The 21,224-nt window shown below is 41.6% G+C and overlaps 1 protein-coding gene across 1 annotated transcript; it reads left to right on the top strand.

Moving 5' to 3' along the window:
• The first annotated feature begins 4,479 nt into the window (after positions 1-4,479).
• si:ch211-117c9.5 (sodium- and chloride-dependent creatine transporter 1) lies at positions 4,480-20,159 on the top strand. The gene is made up of 14 exons (XM_037684824.1): positions 4,480-5,036; positions 6,221-6,523; positions 11,145-11,276; positions 11,366-11,702; positions 12,017-12,149; positions 13,232-13,366; positions 13,503-13,606; positions 17,097-17,221; positions 17,325-17,437; positions 18,166-18,306; positions 18,447-18,549; positions 18,628-18,728; positions 18,809-18,979; positions 19,139-20,159. The coding sequence occupies exons 1-14, from the start codon at positions 5,006-5,008 to the stop codon at positions 19,265-19,267; spliced, it is 2,058 nt and encodes a 685-aa protein (XP_037540752.1). The 5' UTR covers positions 4,480-5,005; the 3' UTR covers positions 19,268-20,159.
• The last annotated feature ends 1,065 nt before the right edge of the window (positions 20,160-21,224 follow it).

Here is a 21,224-nt window from a genome sequence, read left to right as displayed (position 1 = left end):
TCGTGGTGGAGGAGTTTGTGCGCCTGAATGATCCTAGGAACTATGCTGTCTGGGGCAATTATATAAGTAGATTGATCCTAGGTGACAGGTCAGACAAAGAACGATTCCAAAGATTTTTCATGAATAATACATATCAAGGAACTCCATGTTCCTTGCCCGGACGTGGGTTACTGGGGCCCCACCCTGGAGCCAGGCCTGGGGGAAGGGCTTGTCAGCGAGTGCCTGGTGACCGGGTCTCTACCCATGGGGCCCAGTCGGGCTCATCCCAAATGAGCAACATGGGTTTGCCTTCCTGTGGGGCCCACCACCGAAGAGTAGGATGACAGGTTCTGACTGTTGTTTGTGCCTCTGCATCGAATGGCAGTTCAGAGTATCCGGCCTTCTTGAAGTCCTTGGTGAGGGGTGCTGGAAGGTGCACCAGCTGGGGACTCCTTTATTCTGCTGGGGGGCTTCAATGCCCACAGGTAACGACACTGTGACCTGGAGGGGTGTGACTGGGAGGAATGGCCTTTCTGATCTGAACTCAAGTGGCGTTCTGTTGTTGGGCTTCTATGCTAGTCATAGTTTGTCCATCACAAGCACCACGTTCGAACATAAGGGTGTCCATAAGTGCACTTGGCACCAGGACACCCTAGGTCATAGACTCATGATTGACTGTAGTCGTGTCATCTGATTTGTGGCCATTTGTTTTGGACACTCAGGTGAAGAGAAGAGCTGTCAACTGATCACCACCTAGTAGTGAGTTGGATCAGATGGCGGGGGAACATGCCGGACATACCCGGTAGACCCAAATGTGTAGTGAGGATTTGCTGGGAATACCTGGCAGAAGAACCCATCAGAGAGATCTTCAACTCATACCTCCAGGAGAGATTGAACCACATCCCAGTTGAGACAGGAGACACTGAGTCCAAGTGGGCCATGTTCCATGACTCAACTGTTGAAGTGGCTGCCTTGAGCTGTGGCCGCAAGATTGTCGGTGCTTCTCGCGAAGGCCATCTTCAAACTTAGTGGTGGACACTCCAGGTTGGGGAGGCTGTCAAGCTGAAGAAGGAGTCCTATTGGTCCTTGTTAGCTGGTGGGACACTGGAAGCAGCTGAGGAGTACTGGAGGGTCAAGCGGTCTGCAGCCTTGGCTGTTGCTGAGCCAAAAGCTCAGATGTGGGAGGAGTTCGGTGAGGCCTTGGATAAAGACTCGGTTGGCTCTGAGGAGATTCTGGCAAACCATCAGGCAGCTGAAGAGGGGAAAGCAGCTCTTTACTAACACTGTCTTCAGTGAAGGTGGGTGCTGTTGACCTCAACCAGTTATGTCATTGGGAGATGGAAGGAATACTTCTCAGACCTTCTCAATCCCACTGGCACGTCTTCCATAGAGGAAGCGGAGTCGGGGGACTTCAGAGTTTGTCCTTAATCGTGGCTGAGGTTGCCATGGTAATTAAAAAGTTACACGGTGGTAGGACTCTGGGGGTGGATGAGATTCGCCCTGATTTCCTTAAGGCTCTGGATGTTATGGGACTGTTTTGGTTGACACGCCTTTGCAACATCGCATGGACATCGGGGGCAATGCCACTGGATTGGCAGACTGGGGTGGTAGTTTCCCTTTTCAAAAAGGTAGACTGGAGGGTGTTCTCCAATTACAGAGGCATCACTCTCCTTAGCCTCCCTAATAAGGTCTATTCATGGGTACTGGAGAAGCAAGTCCAATCGTTGGTTGAACCTCAGATCCAGGAGGAACAATGTGGGTTCTGTCCTGGCTGTGGAACACTGGACCATCTCTTTACCCCCACTAGGGTCCTCAAGGGGTCATGGGAGTTTGCCCATCCAGTCTACATGTGTTTTGTGGACTTGGAAAAGGCATTTGACCATGTTTCTCAGGGTAAATTGTGGGGGTTGCTCCGTGAGTATGGGATTGTTGTTATTGCCCGTTGTTACTGGCTGTTCGGTCCCTACATAAGTGCTACAAGAGTTTGGTTTGCATTGCCGGTAGTAAGTCAAATCCATTCAGGGTGGGAGTTGGACTCTGCCAGGGCTGCCCGTTGTCACTGATTCTGTTCATAACTTTTATCGACAGAATTTCTCAGTGCAGCCAGGGGGTGGAGAGATTACAGTTTGGTGGCATCAGGATTCCATCTCTGCTCTTTGCAGATGATGTGTTTCTGTTGACGTCATTGGTCTTTCTTTGGGATCTGTTGCATTTTGACTGGAATCATTAATTGACGATGTGAGTGTTGCTTGCAATCATTTTCATAATAGCTTATTTCATTCATTTTGTAAATAAACATACTCCGTTTCACCAGTTCAGAATAAAAGGCAGAGATGGCCCCTGGTTTACTTCTGAGTTAGCTGATCTCTTGCACAGGAGGGACCAGTTATGGGCAGCAGCAAGAAAATCTGGTTTGGATGCTCATTGGTTAAAATTTAATCAATTACGGAATCACTGTATGGCTTCCATTAAAGCTGCAAATGTAACTACTGTTGATCTCAGACCACCAAAGATCTGAATGACCTAAGAGGTTTTGGAAAACCATTCAATCTTTCTAGCAGCACACACTCATCTGATCTGCCATGACAAGCAATTGTTGACTATGTCAAATAAGCACGAGATGCTTAACTGTTTCAACAGACATTTTGATGCCTCCAGTTCCTTGAACATACAGTTTCTAATGGTAAATGTGGTTCCTCTTACTCTAATATTAAGATTTTATTCAATTAGTAATTGACATGTACAGCATCAGCTTGATAGTAACGAGGCTTATTCAAACCAATAATGTGAAATGTTACAGAAACTGAATACAGTTTCTAATGTTAAATCACCCACTTCACCTACAAGTCAAACCTCAGTGAATCATACATTCTCTTTTTCACTCTTCTCTGTCAGTGAAGTTATTAAACTGTTAAAAGGTCTGGATTCCAGAAAATCTGCAGGTCTCAATGACCTCCCTCCTTATTTCTTAAGGCTAGCTGCACAAATTATAACAGAACCGGTGTCATACATTTTTAATTTGTTGTTTCAAATGCTTGGAAAAGAGCTTTTGTGCTACGATTATTGAAGGGAGGAGAAGAGACCCCACTACACTGAACAACTATTGGCCAATTTACAAACTATGTATTTTAGCTAAGACTTTAGAAAAACGTGTAAATACTTGTCAAGAAGCATTTGGATTCTTTCAACATTTTATCTTCCCACCAATCTGGCTTCAGTATAAACAACACATCACAATGACTGCTTCGCTAAAGGTTTTTAATGATAAAGTCCATGCTCAATAATCCAGGTATACGATCCAGCATTTTTCACTCAGGTCATCTGGACAGTTTCTTTTGTGTGTGTGTGTGTGTGTATGTGTGTGCTGAAACATTTCGCCTTCAATCTGGAAGGCTTCATCAGTCAAGGAAACACACAACACAAAACTGATTCTTTCCCCAACAGCTTACTCCAAAGTGGAACAAACCAGTTATGTTGGTGCTAAGATGGTCTCTTTGTCATGCCCCCTCCTCCATTGCTGGCCCTCTTCCTTGTTGACAGTCGTATCAAACTGGTGGAAAACAACAAAGTCCATGCTCAATAATCCAGGTATACAATCTAACATTTTTCAGTCAGGTCATCTGGACAGTTTCTTTTTTTTTTTGTGCTGAAACATTTCACCTTCAATCCGGAAGCCTTCCAGATCCTGCCAGCTCCTTGCAGATGTTGGATGCTGTCTACCATGGGGCACTAAGGTTCATAACTGGTTGTAACAACCATACTTATCACTGCACTCTGTACTCATTGGTCAGTTGTTTATCACATCTGTATGTAGGCTATCACATGTTCATTTTCATCTATAAATCACTCCTTGGTCTGTTGCATTCTTATAGCTCCTCCCACATGTCACGTTGTCAGTGCAGTTACGGCGTGCGTTCTCAGGCCTTCATTATCTGTAGCATTCCCTTAATGCAGACTGAACCTGGCAAAAAGGCCTTTTCTTACTCTGTTCTTGTAACCTGGAACACCTTTCAACAAAATCTGAAGCTGTCTTTGTTTTGTTTTTTTTTTTTGAAGGATTTTAAACATTTGATAATTTCAAGAGAAATATCAAAGCAAATATGTTCTTGTTTTTAGTATTTTACATTGTTTCATTTGGCATCTTGATTTGACTGTGTTTATAGCTTATTTTATTTTATGTAAATTGCTTTATGTTGAATTATTGTTGTCTGTACCTGTTATCACAATCAGGGGGGTAACACATTCCACGACGCTTTAGGATATGAAACAAATAATTGGAACTCATCCGATGCCACAAGACGCGGCTGCGCGCTTCTACGTCATTTTTTTTATTTTTTTATTTTTTTATTCCTCCATGATTTCAGGTCAAGGACGTAATAAACCCATCCTTGTGACTTCTCAGTGCTGCTGATGCTGTGCGCGCGGCACCGGGCTGCTCTCAGCCAATCAGAGCGGACCGCAGCCGGGGTGGGGGAGGGGCCAGGCGGAAGGAGAGAGTGTGTCACAGTTAACTGACCGTAGAGCAGAGCGGATCGCGTCCATCGAAGCCAGCGGCGTCTCTCCGAAACGGAACATGGACTTTTGACCGAGTGTCTGAATCGAACGAAAAATAAAGCCCGACATCAATTCTTTCCTCTGAGGCGTAGTATCATTTTCATTTAAGGGTTATCCATGAGATTCTTCAGGCTTACCTTCAAGTGCTTCGTCGATTGCTTTTGAATCTCCTCCCCGTCAACGGCTCAACCGACCGCGGCGCTTTGTGACATTTTTCCATCTCTTCTCGGCAGAGTTAACGGGTTCCCACCTGTGATATTCGCGATAAACTGAGATTTAAAACAATTTTTTTCATTCCAAGAAGAAGAAATAAACTCGGAGAAACACAGCCCCCATAGGATTGGTAATATATTGTGGCTACATCCCCTGTGTCCTTTCTTTAGCCTGGCACTTTTAAAAAACTTCATTTCTCCCCTGCCTATAAAAACAGCCAGCTTGCACTTTAAATAACATTATTTTTGTAACCAAGAATATGTCACCTGAAATGGAAGAGAACAGTCAAGGTGAGTAACACAGAGCATCCACTGCTTTTTTAATTCCCTTTTTATTTACAGCACAGCTGAACAGTAAGTACTAACAAATGCATGTCAATGGGAGCATCCCTGTCATTCCCTGTACGCCATCACCGAGGACCAAACAGGACACCAGCTGCTCCCAACCTGCCTTTATCACATCATGCATGCAGACGTCTAATAATAAACATGAAACCAGGACTGACCTTAAGCAGCCTGCTGTCATTCTGGAGCAAACGAGTGGTAGCGTGCTCCTGAATAAACAATTTAAATCTAAACTAAATCTCATGCAAATCCCCTCAGGGCATCATCATTTAAGTTGGCCGCCTGCCTTTAGAATTAGGTGCCTAGCATGGAAATATAGTTTTTTTTGATAGACCCCGCATATTTGTACCATAACAATTCATCCTGAACCTGGCTTTTGATATTTGTGGCTTATCGCCGCTCAGCCATTCCTCGCACAGATTACTTGAAACCATAGGCCGCCTCTTGTTAAGTTGCCTCATAGATGCTTACATCATTCGCCCATTGCTATTCACACTCCCCCTCAAACTGCTCCGATCTGGATTCATCTGCCTTTGCTTTGAATCCATCACTGAGCCCCTGACAGGGCTATTGTGGAACGCCACACATTAAGTGACCTGACCTCGCACTTAATTAGATATCCATATACGTAGATTGGGCGGTTTATTTAATGAAATAGTGGGAGATATAAAATCCTTTCTGAGTAGCAGAAGGGCTTGTTATATAGTTATACTTTGAGGTGAGCGTGCTGTGCTATGCTGCAGCACATGAATCACTCTGTCACACAGAAACAGAAAGAATGAACATTGGGGGAGGGCTCAGGGCTGAAAATGTATTGCAACACAATGAGGGTAGTTTAAAAAGAAATGAAAATCAATTTTGTGTGATCTAATTTAATCCTTTTGCACCATTTATTGAGGTTAGATCATAACAGAGTGTGATGGCACTGACTTTTGCAGTGAATGGTAGGAATATTGTCCTGTTTTTATTTTCATAAAGTATACAGCTGTTTTAAAGCACCGTGGTTCGTCAAAGCTTAGAATGTTCCTTGTATGTTTAAAAATTTGCAGTTCTTTTAATTGGTATCCTTATGGTTTTGACTCATCTCACCTCCTCTTGTATTTCATCCAACCCCCTCTTTCTGTGATCAGGTGAAATCAGTGTCTCCCAGATGGAGGCAGGGACCCTGTCCGAGGAGGAGGGCATGGGATCGGCTCGTCCCCTGGTTCCTATGCCCGGTGCAGGTCCCGGGTGTGGTGATGGCGGAGGGACTGGCCCACCGCAGAGCCAGGACGGGGCTTCAGTTGTGACTGGAAATGGGGTGGTCGCAGGACCAGAAGTGGAGAGAGAAACCTGGACCAGACAGATGGACTTCATCATGTCCTGCGTGGGTTTTGCTGTCGGCCTGGGCAACGTGTGGCGGTTCCCATACCTCTGCTACAAGAACGGAGGAGGTGAGCCTTAAAGACCACTGCATATCTTCACATTTTGTCTGCTCACAATAGGGAACAGTTGAGATAAACATTTATGACTTTTAAACATTTTAACAAAGTATGAGAAATTGATATTCAAAGCCAATTTTCAAAACCTATGATGGAGTTACTATTAGTCATGTTTAAACAACAAGGTTAATGCTCTATTAATTTATAATCTACACGAAGAACAAAGTCATTATTAATTCTGTGCTCTGTTAGGGTAGGACCAAATCATCCTGCATCAATTATCATATAAATCCAGGCATAGTCTTAGCTTAACATAAGTTTTTATCGAAGAAATATATGTTCTTTCATTGTTTTTCCCTCATATAATTGCAGTAAATGTTAAATATTAATTATCTGCTGATTGTGGGAAACATAAATGCACCCTTAGACAATAAATAAAATGGTTAGTTGAAAAAGAATATCTTTATTCCAATAAAATAGCTGCTCTGCGTTTATTTATATCTAATGCAGTAAAATGAGATCCCCCCCCCAAAAAAAACCTCTAACAAAAATCACTGACTAACTCACTGATTACTATTGATATTTACATGAATCAAACGATCAGATCAACCTCTCCCCATCTTTTTCTTCATTTATTTATTATCAGTGAGCATGCTAAGCTGGAAAACATCCTGTTGAGTTGCTTACTATCACACAAAGAAATAGTAATATGTATTTTAAAACTCGTGATTCGGTGACCAGCTTACATTTTACTCATATGGCGCCAACCTTTAAAACATTTAGCGTGTTGATTGTTGTCTAGCTCTACGATAAAACAAGGGATGTTGACAAGAGTTTGCTGAAAGAACACATTCATTATGTCCTTTTGCCCTAATCATCTGGGTGGGGGATATGGAAAATGCTGCGCTCACAGTGAACCTGCTTACTTTGCAGTTTCTGCCACCTGTGTTTTCCTAATAAGGATGTTTTCGTCCCTGTATGAATACAACTCCTTGTGTACTTTGTCCCCCATGGTGTCCTTGATTTCCCTCCATTACGATCCAACGTCAAGTCTCAAAGTCTTCGCATTAATTGCAGTGTTATCTACAAGTGACTCCAATGTCTTTTTGTTAGTCAGTGCACTGCAGATTTTGCTGCCTTTTCAACATTTCTGAGAGCTTAAAATTTTTAGTTTCCAAATGACTTCTTTTCACATGATGTTCTCAACTGTCTGGTGTCGCGGAAGAACGACCTTGAACACTTACCGGTACTTATGCTCTATAAAAAGGATCATTGTGTTCAATTGATAACTTTTAACTACCTGGAATCCCAACTTTAACAGGCTTTAGGTGCAATAAAATATCAAAGACACACAAGAAACTAGTGAACAGAAGTAGTAGATGCTGACATTCCTTTAACTGAAGTCTAGTTGTTCTTTATATAGCTTACAGACCACAGAGCATACATTTAGAAGGTCAGAATGCTGAAACGTAACACCGTTAGAAAAGGCAAAGGTCTGTGTGCGTGCCTGTGAACACGTAACTAAAGCTCTGCCCCACCACGTGGCTGACTTTATTTATTATAGTCACCTCCTGCTTACCAGACAGGCTCAGTGCTACGTGCGCAGCAGAGTTCTTCCTGCTTTCACTTGCATACAAGCTCTTTGAGCTGTATTGCATCTGTTTCTGTTCTCTCCAACAGTAACCTCAATTGACTGTGACTTTTGACCCTGGTTTTTCTTATCGCTGTCCTACACACCTTTCAGTTTTCAAAAGGTGTTTCATTCAAATATAACTGGAATTAATCATTGTGGGTGTGCATGGTTTAGTCCGTCCCTCCTTCCTGTCTGAGCCTTGTGACTGGTAGCTTTGATACCTACCTAATAGTATCATATAACAATGGCCTGCCTCACATAATAGTCCACCCCCGCCTCTGTGAGGTCATTCAGCAGTCATGATATGCACTTAGGAGATCTCTCCCTCCCCCTACTTCTGTCCTGATAAAGGCATATGGATCCCACATTAACTGTTCTGTGACAAGGCCCTTCCTTTAAGGCAGAGGTCTGCAATTGTTGCTCTGGAGCCACATGTGGCTCTTTGGTCCCTCTGCAAAACTCTTTCAAGCTTTGACCAAAACTAACATAAAACTGAATTTTATTGGTTGTTATACAAACAACAAAAAAGAACTAGTTTTAGCTGTTTTCCTGTCATTTCTTTTGCAAATACTCACTTGTAACATTTTGCTTTATTTCTATACTTAATTATTTTTTTCCACAATTCAAAATATCACACACTGTAGGTCTGCATAGATCAAAGTTTTTTTTTTAAACTATTTTCCCTCTCTTTGCAAGAATCTGGTCTTTTCATTTGTCTTAAATTGTAAGAACATCAGTAAATGTTAAAAGTCATAAGATATTTTTAGCTTTAATGTCACCCCTAATGGCCACAAGAGTCTCCTCCAACAAACCTAAAGTGGCCCATGGGCCACCATTTGATAATCACAGTTGTAGCAGGTTGCTGTGGCTCCGGACACATTTAATTTAGTGAATGAAGGTGTAAAAATGGCTCTTTTGATCATAAAGGTTGCAGACCCCTGCCTTAAGGGTCCTGCATACTCCATCTGAAGTGGCGAAATCGGCCCTCATTGACGTAGTTGCGTGATGTAAATCTTGTCATTTTGTTCTCACAGTAGCTTCGCCCGCCCCTTCTGGATACAAGGCCTGGTTAAGCTTTCCCTCACAGGCTCCAAGTACTGTGTGACTGGTCAGAAGTTTGTGGGCATGTTCGTCAATGCATCCAGACATTCAGCTGCACGACTCTTCAAAAAACACACTAAATTAGTCAAATGGCCTAAACCTCCTAGATAGAGATCAAGCAGACATTGTGTATGGAGGGGTCTGTCTTCTGAAAAGTGTGGTGCTTTCTTCATGATGGATTTGTGGCCAAACGGCAGATGCAGGGACGGAGAAGTGGGAAGAAACCCACGTGGTAATGTGTACAGCAGAGTGAGGGGTTTTCCAGCAGTTCTGTGTCTCATGGACTATGAAAAGGTGTACTGTAAGCAAAAATGAACGTCCTGTAACCACATGACCACGTGTCGTCTTCGTATGGAGTAACCCTAACCCAAAGTATGTGTTTTAAAACACAGCTGCTGTATCAGAAAAGAGCTGCAGCAGCTGCTAGTCACTGAATGATACACTCACTGTAAGCAGTGTGTGATTAATGCTCTATAAATGATCTCTCTGGCTGTAACACATCTGCTAGTCTTAATGTGTCTCGTCTACTAATGGTCAAAGAGGATTTACCCGAGCCTGTAAGAACCAAGCTCCTTCATAATTTGGCCAATAAGTTAAGATGTGCCAGCATTATCTTTCTTTCTTTTTCAACTTTGTGTCTCTCCTGTTCACCTTGTTTCCATGGCGAAAGCTCTTCCTTCTGTTAGAGAATACTGAATGATGAGCTGAATGTTGTTCCCAGCACTGATGAAGGGTCCACAGATCAATGCCCAGATGTGTCTGTTAGCTCTTCTACCTCAACACTGTCTCAGTTCTCTACCCGCCTCTCCTGTAATCTGTCAATCTTTCCCTCTTCTTGGCCTCTTTCTGCTCTGCATCATAGCTGGTCATGTGACTCCATCCCATCTGTGCACTGTGGTGGCATCACTTAACTGTGTTATTCTCAAAACAAAGCAGTTTGCTTTCTGTTTAGTGAGCTGGATTGCTCATATCAACTGCTGAAGCGTCTGCTGCGATGTAATAATCCAAAAGCAGAGAGGCACTGCGGGCAAACCTATAAGTGCCACCATCAAACCTACATGTCTTCTTTTACCCCGAGTCTATCGTTTCCCCATCACCTCCATTCTGTGCACCTTTGATTTTTTTTTCATTCAACCTTGATTTGTTTCCTTTCTATGCAGCTTTCAAGTTCAAGGTCAATGCTGCACTCAGCAAATATGTCCCAAACACGTGAAATAAGAGACAGTATGTCCTGATGTTCATCTCCCACCTACAGTTTCAATGCCTCTTTTGTCCTGCCTTTCCTCCTCCTCTCTGAGTTCTTTTCTCACTTGTCATTTGTCACTTACAATCAGTTCCCAAGTGTTCCCATAGCACATTTAAAACAGCAAAAGTTGACCAAAATGCTTTACCCTTAAGTCAAACAAATATTAAAAACAACAATTAAAAAGTGTAAAAAAAAATATGAGGAACAAGAAAACAAGTAAAAGCAAAAATAAAATTCATAAACCCAACATAAAATCGTCAGCACTATTGAATCTCATACTCTGCTGAAATTACCGGTATATGCCATGGTGAAATGATGGGTCTTAAAATTGTGGCGTTGAAGAGATAAACATGAACAAAAACTGGAGCAGCAACTGCAAAAGCCTTTTTATTTATATTTGGGTTTTGGGACATCTAAGATAAACTTGTCGGTCGAGCTGAGTGTGCTTACTGGAGTGGAGATGTTGAGGCGATCACATAAATATGATGGAACAAGACAACCTAAAAACTTATACTAACTAGTAGCACCTTTTTATTTATTCATTTTTTCAGAGATAATCTCAGATTCCAGGGTGAATGTGTCATCATAAAACTGTTTCTGCCTGCCCGTTGCTTCATTTACCATGTGACACATGTGTTTTTGGGGGGCTGCAGGGGTTTTCCTGATCCCTTATTTGCTGATTGTGTTCATCGGGGGTATCCCTGTCTTCTTCCTGGAGATCGCACTGGGCCAGTTTATGAAACAAGGAGGGGTCTCTGCTTGGAACATCGCACCTCTCTTCAAAGGTACCAACCTCTATGTGGATGTCCGTACCACTCTGAAACTTTAAATCACTATTTGGTTTAAAAGTGAGAATGTGTCCTCTCTCTGTCAGGTCTGGGCCTAGCCTCCATGGTGATCGTGTTCTTCTGTAATACCTACTACATCATGATTCTGGTGTGGGGCCTCTACTTTCTCTTCCACTCTTTCACTAATCCACTGCCCTGGGCCACCTGTGGACACCCCTGGAACACCCCCAACTGTACACAGGACTTCCGACGCATGTGCCACAACCGCAGTGCCGCTCAGCCCGCTCTGCCGTCATCTGCTGCATTCCCCTCCAGCCCCGTCTCCACCGTGGCACAGCTGAACCTGTCTTCATCTCAGCTCCTTCTTAATGGCAGCTGCCTGGAGGCTGAAGGCCTGCGCTCACCAGTCATTGAGTTCTGGGAGTATGTGACTCCTATAGTTAAACACATTTGAAAATTATTCTTTCTAGGAGCTGAGCATTGTATTCAGTTTTACAAGTCATGCAAACCTTCATTTTGAATATTCTGATTTTCTTTGGGTTTTTGCCAGCCATAAATGCTTCGGTTAAAAATTTTTTGCATTAACCTTGCTTTTGCAACCCTAAACCTGATTTGACTTGCAAAGCACAATTCATCTGCTGCATGTTATTTATATTAACTTGAATATGCCTTCGGTGCTTCTGGTAACATTCAGTGCTTTATTTCCTAATGGCAAATGTCTCTGTTCCTCATTCTAGGCGTAAAGTGCTTCGTCTATCTGGAGGCCTACATGAACCTGGTGTCATAAGCTATGAGATGGTGTTGTGTCTCATGGCCACCTGGGTCATTGTTTACTTCTGTATGTGGAAAGGAGTCAAATCTACTGGCAAGGTGAAGTATTTTCTAGCAGAAAGGTTCATGGCACATACCGTCACGTTAGTTTTTAAGTTCAGGGAGTGGAGATTTTTATTTGCTCAAACACAGTGTGATAAGTCCTGGCAGTGTACACTAAAATTGGCATGGCTCCACTCAAAGGGGGAAATACCAGTAATCACAACATTCTGCCCTTTGGCTCCAACAAGCTTTAGTTTAGACGGAGGATCAGTGTATAGACTGAAACTCTGTACAGTACAAGCTCACCTGGTTTCTTTAAGTGCTGGCCCGTTTATGTTGTTTTTTGAGTGGCTCAGTATATCGTTATTAGATTTCTGAATAGAAATTGTGCTGAGAAAATAGATAACCACTGCTGACTTTTTTAATTGTGTCCTTTGATATAGTGACATAACAAACAAATCTTCATTTTGTAACATGTAGAAGAAACTGTTTGTGTACTTGTGGTTCCCTTGTAGCCAAAGCTCACAAAGCTAGGGGCAAAAACAATGAAAGCTATTTAGCCAGCCAGCTGTAAGCCGATTATTGACTTTCCTCCGTGTAGATGTTTACAAGCTGGCCTTCTCTGCCTGCAGTTACAGCAGATCAAGACAAAAATGTGCTTTCTCACAACTTTACTATTACTCTACTCAAGCATGTATGTAATAACAAGAGTGAAGTTTCAGCATAACTTGGCAAAAACTACTTAAAAAAAAGTTTTGCCAAAACCACCTGCTATTGCAGGAGGTTTACAAACTGTCTGGTTTTCCATTTACAGGAGACCTTTTCATCAAAGTAGGCCTGATTACACATCTACAACAGGAAGGACCTAATGGGCTTCTCCTTAGGTCTTGAGTATTTGCAAAGCAGGTAAATGTCTAATCAAAGTGATAAGAAGTGTACTTTAGCTCTGCTCACCTGCGGCTGCTCTTGACAATAGTTGATAGGTGCTAAACCTGTCCAGTTAACCGCCATTAAAAAAATAAAGATGTGCACATTTTGTTGTTTTTCCTTTTTACTTAATTCCTATACATTGGTCTCACAATGTCCAGAATTTTATTTTGCATCTTTCAGTCGTTTCCATTCTCTGTTTTTCGTTGTAGGTCGTGTACTTTACAGCTCTGTTCCCCTACCTGGTTCTGGTGGTTCTTCTGGCCCATGGCGTCACTCTGCCTGGAGCTTTGGATGGCATTGTTTACTACTTGAAGCCAGACTGGTCCAAACTTGGAGAAGCACAGGTTCATCTTTTTTGCATGAATATTTCTTTGCGTGTCAGTGTAGAGTTTCTGAATGTGTGTAGCTCTAGACAAGTGTAACAGCCTTGTACAACTTTGTTTAGGAAAACGAAATGAAATAGTACTTTTTTGACAATAGGTATGGATTGATGCAGGCACTCAGATTTTCTTCTCCTATGCCATTGGACTTGGTGCCCTTACTGCGTTGGGCAGCTACAACCGCTTTCATAACAACTGTTACCAGTGAGTTTCTACGCATCACGAAATCAGACACCAGTGTTGTTGGAAGGAAACAAACTTCAACATAAAGTCTATACAGTGCCTTGCGAAAGTATTCGGCCCCCTTGAACTTTTCAACCTTTTGCCACATTTCAGGCTTCAAACATAAAGATATAAAATTTTATTTTTTGTGAAGAATCAACATCAAGTGGGACACAATCGTGAAGTGGAATGAAATTTATTGGATGTGTCAAACTTTAAAAAAAAATTTTAAAAACTGAAAAGTGGGGCGTGCAATATTTTTCGGCCCCTTTACTTTCAGTGCAGCAAACTCACTCCAGAAGTTCAGTGAGGATCTATGAATGATCCAATGTTGTCCCAATGACTGATGATGATAAATAGAATCCACCTGTGTGTTATCAAGTCTCCGTATAAATGCACCTGCTCTGTGATAGTCTCAGGGTTCTGTTCAAAGTGCAGAGAGCATCATGAAGACCAAGGAACACACCAGGTAGGTCCGAGATATTGTTGTGGAGAAGTTTAAAGCCGGATTTGGATACAAAAAGATTTCCCAACCTTTAAACATCCCAAGGAGCACTGTGCAAGCAATCATATTGAAATGGAAGGAGTATCAGACCACTGCAAATCTACCAAGACCCGGCCGTCCCTCTAAACTTTCATCTTGAACAAGGAGAAGACTGATCAGAGATGCAGCCAAGAGGCCCATGATCACTCTGGATGAACTGCAGAGATCTACAGCTGAGGTGGGAGAGTCTGTCCATAGGACAACAATCAGTTGTACACTGCACAAATCTGGCCTTTATGGAAGAGTGGCAAGAAGAAAGCCATTTCTCAAAGATATCCATAAAAAGTGTTGTTTAAAGTTTTCCACCAGCACCTGGGAGACACACCAAACATGTGGAAGAAGGTGCTCTGGTCAGATGAAACCAAAATCAAACTGTTTGGCCACAATACAAAACAATATGTTTGGCGTAAAAGCAACACAGCTCATCACCCTGAACACACCATCCCCACTGTCAAACATGGTGGTGGCAGCATCATGGTTTGGGCCTGCTTTTCGTCAGCAGGGACAGGGAAGATGGTCAGAATTGATGGGAAGATGGATGGGGCCAAATACAGGACCATTCTGGAAGAAAACCTGTTTGAGTCTGCAAGAGACCTGAGACTGGGACGGAGATTTATCTTCCAACAAGACAATGATCCAAAACATAAAGCCAAATCTACAATGGAATGGTTCACAAATAAACATATCCAGGTGTTGGAATGGCCAAGTCAAAGTCCAGACCTGAATCCAATCGAGAATCTGTGGAAAGAGCTGAAGACTGCTGTTCACAAACGCTCTCCATCCAACCTCACTGAGCTCGAGCTGTTTTGCAAAAAGAATGGGCAAGAATTTCAGTGTCTCCATGTGTAAAACTGATAGAGACAAACCCCAAGAGACTTGCAGCTGGAACTGCAGCAAAAGGCGACGCTACAAAGTATTAATGCAAGGGGGCCGAATAATATTGCACACCCCACTTTTCAGTTTTTTATTTGTTAAAAACGTTTGACACATCCAATAAATTTCATTCCACTTCACGATTGTGTCCCACTTGTTGATTCTTCACAAAAAAATAAAAATTTATATCTTTATGTTTGAAGCCTGAAATGTGGCAAAAGGTTGAAAAGTTCAAGGGGGCCGAATACTTTCGCAAGGTACTGTATTTTGTAGAGATCTTGTAATATAATAATAAAACTGTCTTTTTTTAGCTTAAGAAGGACCCTCAGTCAGGTTTTCAGTGTTTCTATTTTAAGGCCTGTGCTGTTCCCTTGATACCACCATAAACATGAGCCTTAGAATGCTCTAAAAGAGCATGCACAGGAAATATGATGAAGGCCCCAAAAGGCTTCCTGGCATGTTGCTCCCATTTAAAGTATTTTCTAACAGATTTGGTTTCAAAGGGTTTGTGCCTCTAGGAGGGCCATGTGTTCTGATTCTGTAGAAACCTAATTTATTTCCAAGGAAATGTAACATAAAACGTATGGAGAGGCTCTTGAAATGAAGAAGTGCATTAAGAATCTATTAAAACGTTTGTCAGTGCAGACTGAACTGTTTGTTGTTTTGCTGCTGCGTGTTCAGCCCAGACCTGCAGGCCCTTATGAGGAGGTTGTATTGCTCCATAGAAGAAGTTGGGACTTTGTTTTGGTGACTGTCAGGACTTGAATGCATGTTTGGAATGCTTATAGAATGAAGACCGTGAAGCTTCTGCTCCAAACACATTCTCTTCTTTTGACCTAAATTGGTAGTCACAAGATGAATTCCCATTCTGAGGGATGTCAGCTCTGTTTCTTTCACGTGCCTCGTAGTTGACCCTTTTTGTAGTTTGTGATGTGTAATTTAAAAGTAATGTATGTAATGTAAATTTAAAAGCTTAGCTCAGTTGCTTTCAAAACCATATACTGTATCTCAATTTAAACATTTTGAAATTATGCTAGCTGTGCAGCTCCAAAACGTGCCATAAACTGTTGACACGTTGTGAGACTTCACATGACCCTTGTGAGTGTCAAACTATGTTTAACATGAAGAGGAAAAAATACTTTATAGGTGCACATAGAGCCACTTCTTTGAATCTTTATCATTTCTTAGAAACACCACTGCTTTCCTAACTGAGCTCTGGTTTCTGTCTGGTAATGTGTAATTTTTTTTTTTGTTTTGATGCAGTTGTTAATTAAAAATTATAATTTTTTCTTAAAAAAGTGAAACCTGCATTTGAGTTAGAATATTAAGTTCTGGATCTTGCTTAATGCAGCTGTTGTTTATGCATTCCTCTCAGACTGGATTTACAGCTAACGTTGCCAAGCAGACATTTCAGTTAAACAGAGAATCATTCCTCGGTCAAATAACAAAGCTGTTGTTGATTCTGTGGATAATGAATAGAACTTCAGTGCTTCTTGGTTCAGGAGGAGGCTCACTTTCAATACATCAACATGTTTACTGCCATGGCATCACCTCAGTGCTCTATTGAAACCATCTGTATTGCCCAAGAAAGTAAACATACTAAAATAATCAGAATAGTAGCTACACACTTGTACAGCCAATTTACAGAAATGCAAAACAAAAAAAGAAGGAAAGTCAAAGAAGTTGAATTTGCATGTCGGAATATGTTGAACATCCTCCACTGTTGACCCAGATGACATTAATAAACAATTAGAAAATGTGGCTCTAAAGTGCACTCTGACTGGTTAGTGGATGTACACTCTCTCCTGTTTCCCCTCACTCTCTACCTGCCACAACAACAAAGACAGCAGCTTCCAGAGAAATTGCTATTGATTCCTAATTTACCGTCCTGGTCTGTCTCCTCTGTGCTCGTGCTTGTCTTGAGCATGTTATATAACCACTCTTATGTCATACAATCATGATTTAGTTTTGGGTTTTTTTTTTGTGCCTCTAAGCAGTCTTTTCCCTATTTTCAATTGTCTTTAATTGTTTTTTTTTATTTCTATTTTTTTATAGGGATGCATTCGTTCTGGCCCTTATAAACAGTGGAACCAGTTTTTTTGCTGGCTTTGTCGTGTTCTCTGTCCTGGGTTTTATGGCTGCGGAACAGGGGGTGGACATCAGTAAGGTAGCTGAAAGTGGTGAGCCTGCCGATCATGTGACCATCTAAAATCTAATGAGCTACTGTAAGTACTGAAGGTGAGAGCCATTGACTCCTGATGTCCTGTGTTTCTTCATGTGCAGGTCCAGGTCTGGCTTTTATAGCCTACCCCAAAGCTGTGACTCTGATGCCTCTGGCACCGCTCTGGGCAGCACTGTTCTTCTTCATGTTGCTCATTCTGGGCCTGGACAGTCAGGTAACGCTGACGTCATCCTTTAACTTGAAAGAAACCCATTAACCAGGAGGGAACATGCTTTAACATAATCCTCGCCTCTATATTTAGTTCTGTGTTGCATTCTGCATTTTTGCACCAAATCTAATTTTTTTAATTTATTTTCTGACTCACTTCCTTTAACACAAGTGTGACTTAAAAAAAAAAAAAAAAACTTGCCTAAATAAATCACATCCAGTTTTAGCATAATATTTCTTAGCACCCTGTTGTTGAATGTCTGAGCCAGAGCCCACATCCATTGTTTAACAGCCCAGGGATTTGTCAATGACCTTCTGTGTGATTCACACAGAGAGCGTCTGTCTTCTCCAATCCATTCATTTACTCTCACTTTCCAGTCTCTGCGTCAGCTACGACTCCATCTCATGTTTTACTCTTTTCCTGTCGCAGACTAGTTGCTCAAGAACATACTGCTTTTCTGTAAGGTGATGGAAAATCAGCTGCGCAGTAGTGATCCCCTAAGCTCATTCTGAAAGCCAAGATATTTTCCCTCCAAAGTACATTTGCACGTATTGCGAAAACAAGGGTTAGCTTTTGACATTGAATAGATCCAACATTTGCTGCTTGTTAGAAAAGAATGGTTACTGCACAATCAGTAGGTTAATCCTGTAGTCAGGCAGAAACAAAAAGTCCAATGTGTATTTTTAATTGCTATTTCAATATTTTTTTAATTAAATTGTTGTTTTTTTGTTCAGTTTGTAGGGGTGGAAGGCTTGATAACTGGAATCATGGACATGTTGCCCCCTAAATCTGCCCTGAGCTCCTTGCGACGGGAGGTGGTTGCAGCCATCTGCTGCGTCATCTGCTTCTTTATTGACATGTCCATGGTCACTGAGGTACAGTGAGGCTTTTAAAAGTCATTTGGTTGTGTTCTTCAAAATATGTTGGTTCATTTGTAGTCAGATCAGTGCCAAAACAAGAAGAGTAAACTTGTTAATTAGTTGTATGTGTTTTAATGTTGACTACTTTCTGCCAGGGAGGGATGTATGTATTCCAGCTGTTTGACTACTACTCAGCCAGTGGCATCACTCTCTTATGGCAGGCCTTCTGGGAATGTGTCGTCATCGCCTGGGTTTATGGTGAGTTAGTACCTCGCAGTTGTAGCTAGTTAAATATAAACTTGCTTTACCACAACTTCCTCGTGTCCCACCTGCCAGGCGCAGACCGTTTCATGGACGACGTGGCTCGTATGATTGGCTACCAGCCCCTCCCCTACATGAAGTGGTGCTGGTCCTACGTCACGCCTTTTGTCTGTGTGGTATGTGCTAACCTTGCCTGCTTTCCACTAAGCTTTGCCTGCAAGTGGAAAACTAAAGAGGCTTTTCTGTGTTCGTTTAGGGAGTGTTCCTATTCCACGTGGTGAACTACAAGCCCCTGACCTACAACACAGTGTATACATACCCCATATGGGGCGAAGCACTCGGATGGGCCCTGGCTCTGTCCTCCATGCTCTGTATTCCTGTAACTGTTCTTTACAAGCTACTCCGCTGCAAAGGGTCTCTCCGTGAGGTCAGTTTACCCACACTTATGCAATGTTTTATGTTTGCTTTAGTTGATGAATTTGTATCAGTGCACCTTCTTGGTTACTGCCGTCCTTTTGGTGTCTACTACTCAGCTCATTTTGTCATTAGAGGAAGTTAAAAACTTTTGTCTTGTTTTTCTACGCAGCGGTGGCAGCACCTAACCACCCCAGTCTGGGGCAGACACCACCTGGAGTACCTGGCACCAGAGAGTGAGGCCAAACTGCTTCCCCCCGAAGAAACCAAGAGTACTCTACTCTTTGAGAGTGTCATCTGATGCCCTGAGATTTGACATCAACACGCACATACACAAAACCATGCGCACTACACGAATCAAACTCAGATTACCAACACATTGCACACATTTAAAATGACAAAAATAAAGAACAACCTTGGACACGTGGGCCAAAGAGTATACTAAAAAAGAAAAGAAACACGCCCCTTCACCTAAACACTCATACCCTCTGCTCAGTTTTCTACCTCGCAGGCTCTCCTCTCTCTTTCCTTTCCCATGCTGTTGTGCAGCCATGTCCCATCTTGTTTAGTAGGTGTTACGTGTCTGCTGTAGCTTCTAAATCTTCTGTTTGCCAGTGTTTAAACAACCTCATCCGTCTCAAATCCATCAGGGTGCAGTTATTTTTGTTGTGGTTGAGCAGAAACCGAAAAGATTCTGGGTAAACCTCTCACATGAAACACCTCATGTCCGCTGCTGATACTTTATTGTCTTAGTGTATCTGTTGATAGCTGCATGTGTGCCCATGCGTCTGTTTGTGTGGGTATTTGCATGCATGTTGGACCTTCTACAGTGTTACCTTCATTTACATGTCACACTGCCTTTGGCTGCTCATTTCTGCCAAATGTGATCTCCGAATTAGATGTACAAATATGACTTCCATTTATAAAAAACAAAAAAATCAAACTGTATTCACAACCAGACAATGCGTCACAGCTTCATTACAAATTATGTATTATAGACTAACTAAAGTATCTCGTGTATTGTAGGTTTGTGAATTAGTGTTAATTTTTGAATGGGATAATGGAGATTATTTCTACATTAAAAGAAGGGCAGAAGCATTTGACTGGACTGTATAAACATCAGGAGACTGAATTATGGGGATGTAAAAAGAATAAATGATCAGATGAAGATGGGTTTAATGTGTTGGAAGTTTTTATTTTCATTGTTTAATGTTTATACATGTAAAATATATGCGCGGGAATTATGCACAGAAAACATCTGGTTCGATCACAATACATATTTTACACCGTTGCACTTGTAAGAATATAAAATAGACGTGGTTTAGTCTTAGTTGTTGCCATTTCACATTCATGTTGTCCTTATGTTTATTTGTCGTATGCAGTTAACACGAGGTCAACAATGCAATGAAATGTTCAGGATGAGAAGAACTGATTTGACTCACTAAGAAAAAAAAAGAAGAAGTTTGTGAAGCCCAAATATCTCAGATACATGAAAAGCATTTCAAAGCTTTGTTTATTTTTACAGTTCAAACTGGACACATTAATGGGATAGTTTTGGTGTTTTAAAGTTGGGGTTTGCTGAAAGGTTATGAGTAATTAATATCTTGTCTTTTGCAGATAGCTCTTTGAGTGACCTCAATTTTGAAGAAATCGTTTAATTCTGTCCTGGTTGACAAACTAACAGCTAGTCTTTCATGGCCAAGACAAAAGTGGATTACTGCTGTCTTAAAGTAATAAGAATGCTGTTTTATAAACCTTCAATTTTACATTGTTTAACTATTTAAATTAAATTATATGGTTATTTTAGGCATAGGGACCAAGTCCGTGTACCTTTCGTTCAACTGTTTTTTCATTGACAATCAAAAATCAAATTATGAAAAAAACGACTTGTCATTTCATTATTCGTTTTAAGATGACGGTTTTAAGTTTTACGTTTACACTTGACCACACTCGGACAACCCTTTAGCTGGTCGATACGGTCAGAAGTTAACCTGACGCATGCTCAATAATCCAGGTAGAAAAATCTAAAAAAGTTCAATCTGATCCTCTGGACATTCAAAAAAACACAAAACAAAACAAAGCAAAAAAATGTAGATACGTTTCGTCTTTCAGGTCAGAAGTTAACTTTTTTTTCAAAATGAGGTCGTTCGAAGAGCTATCTAAGATATTAACTGTTCATAATCCTGCCACATAACCGGACTTTGAAATACCTGAACCATCTCTTTAATGCAAGTTTCATACATTTCAAACACAAGTAT

This window comes from Nematolebias whitei, chromosome 11 (genome assembly GCF_014905685.2).
Source record: "Nematolebias whitei isolate Nwh7 chromosome 11, NemWhi1, whole genome shotgun sequence".
Lineage (NCBI taxonomy): Eukaryota > Metazoa > Chordata > Actinopteri > Cyprinodontiformes > Rivulidae > Nematolebias > Nematolebias whitei.
Note: the sequence above shows the minus strand (reverse complement) of the source record. Positions and strands in the feature narration are given on the sequence as shown.

Excerpts from the sequence above, each read along its gene's own strand:
- si:ch211-117c9.5 (XM_037684824.1), top strand. The coding sequence starts at position 5,006 with ATGTCACCTGAAATGGAAGAGAACAGTCAAG. Across the intron at positions 13,607-17,096 it reads TTTCATAACAACTGTTACCA|GGATGCATTCGTTCTGGCCC; the intron begins GTGAGTTTCTAC and ends ATTTTTTTATAG. Across the intron at positions 18,550-18,627 it reads CGTCATCGCCTGGGTTTATG|GCGCAGACCGTTTCATGGAC; the intron begins GTGAGTTAGTAC and ends CCCACCTGCCAG.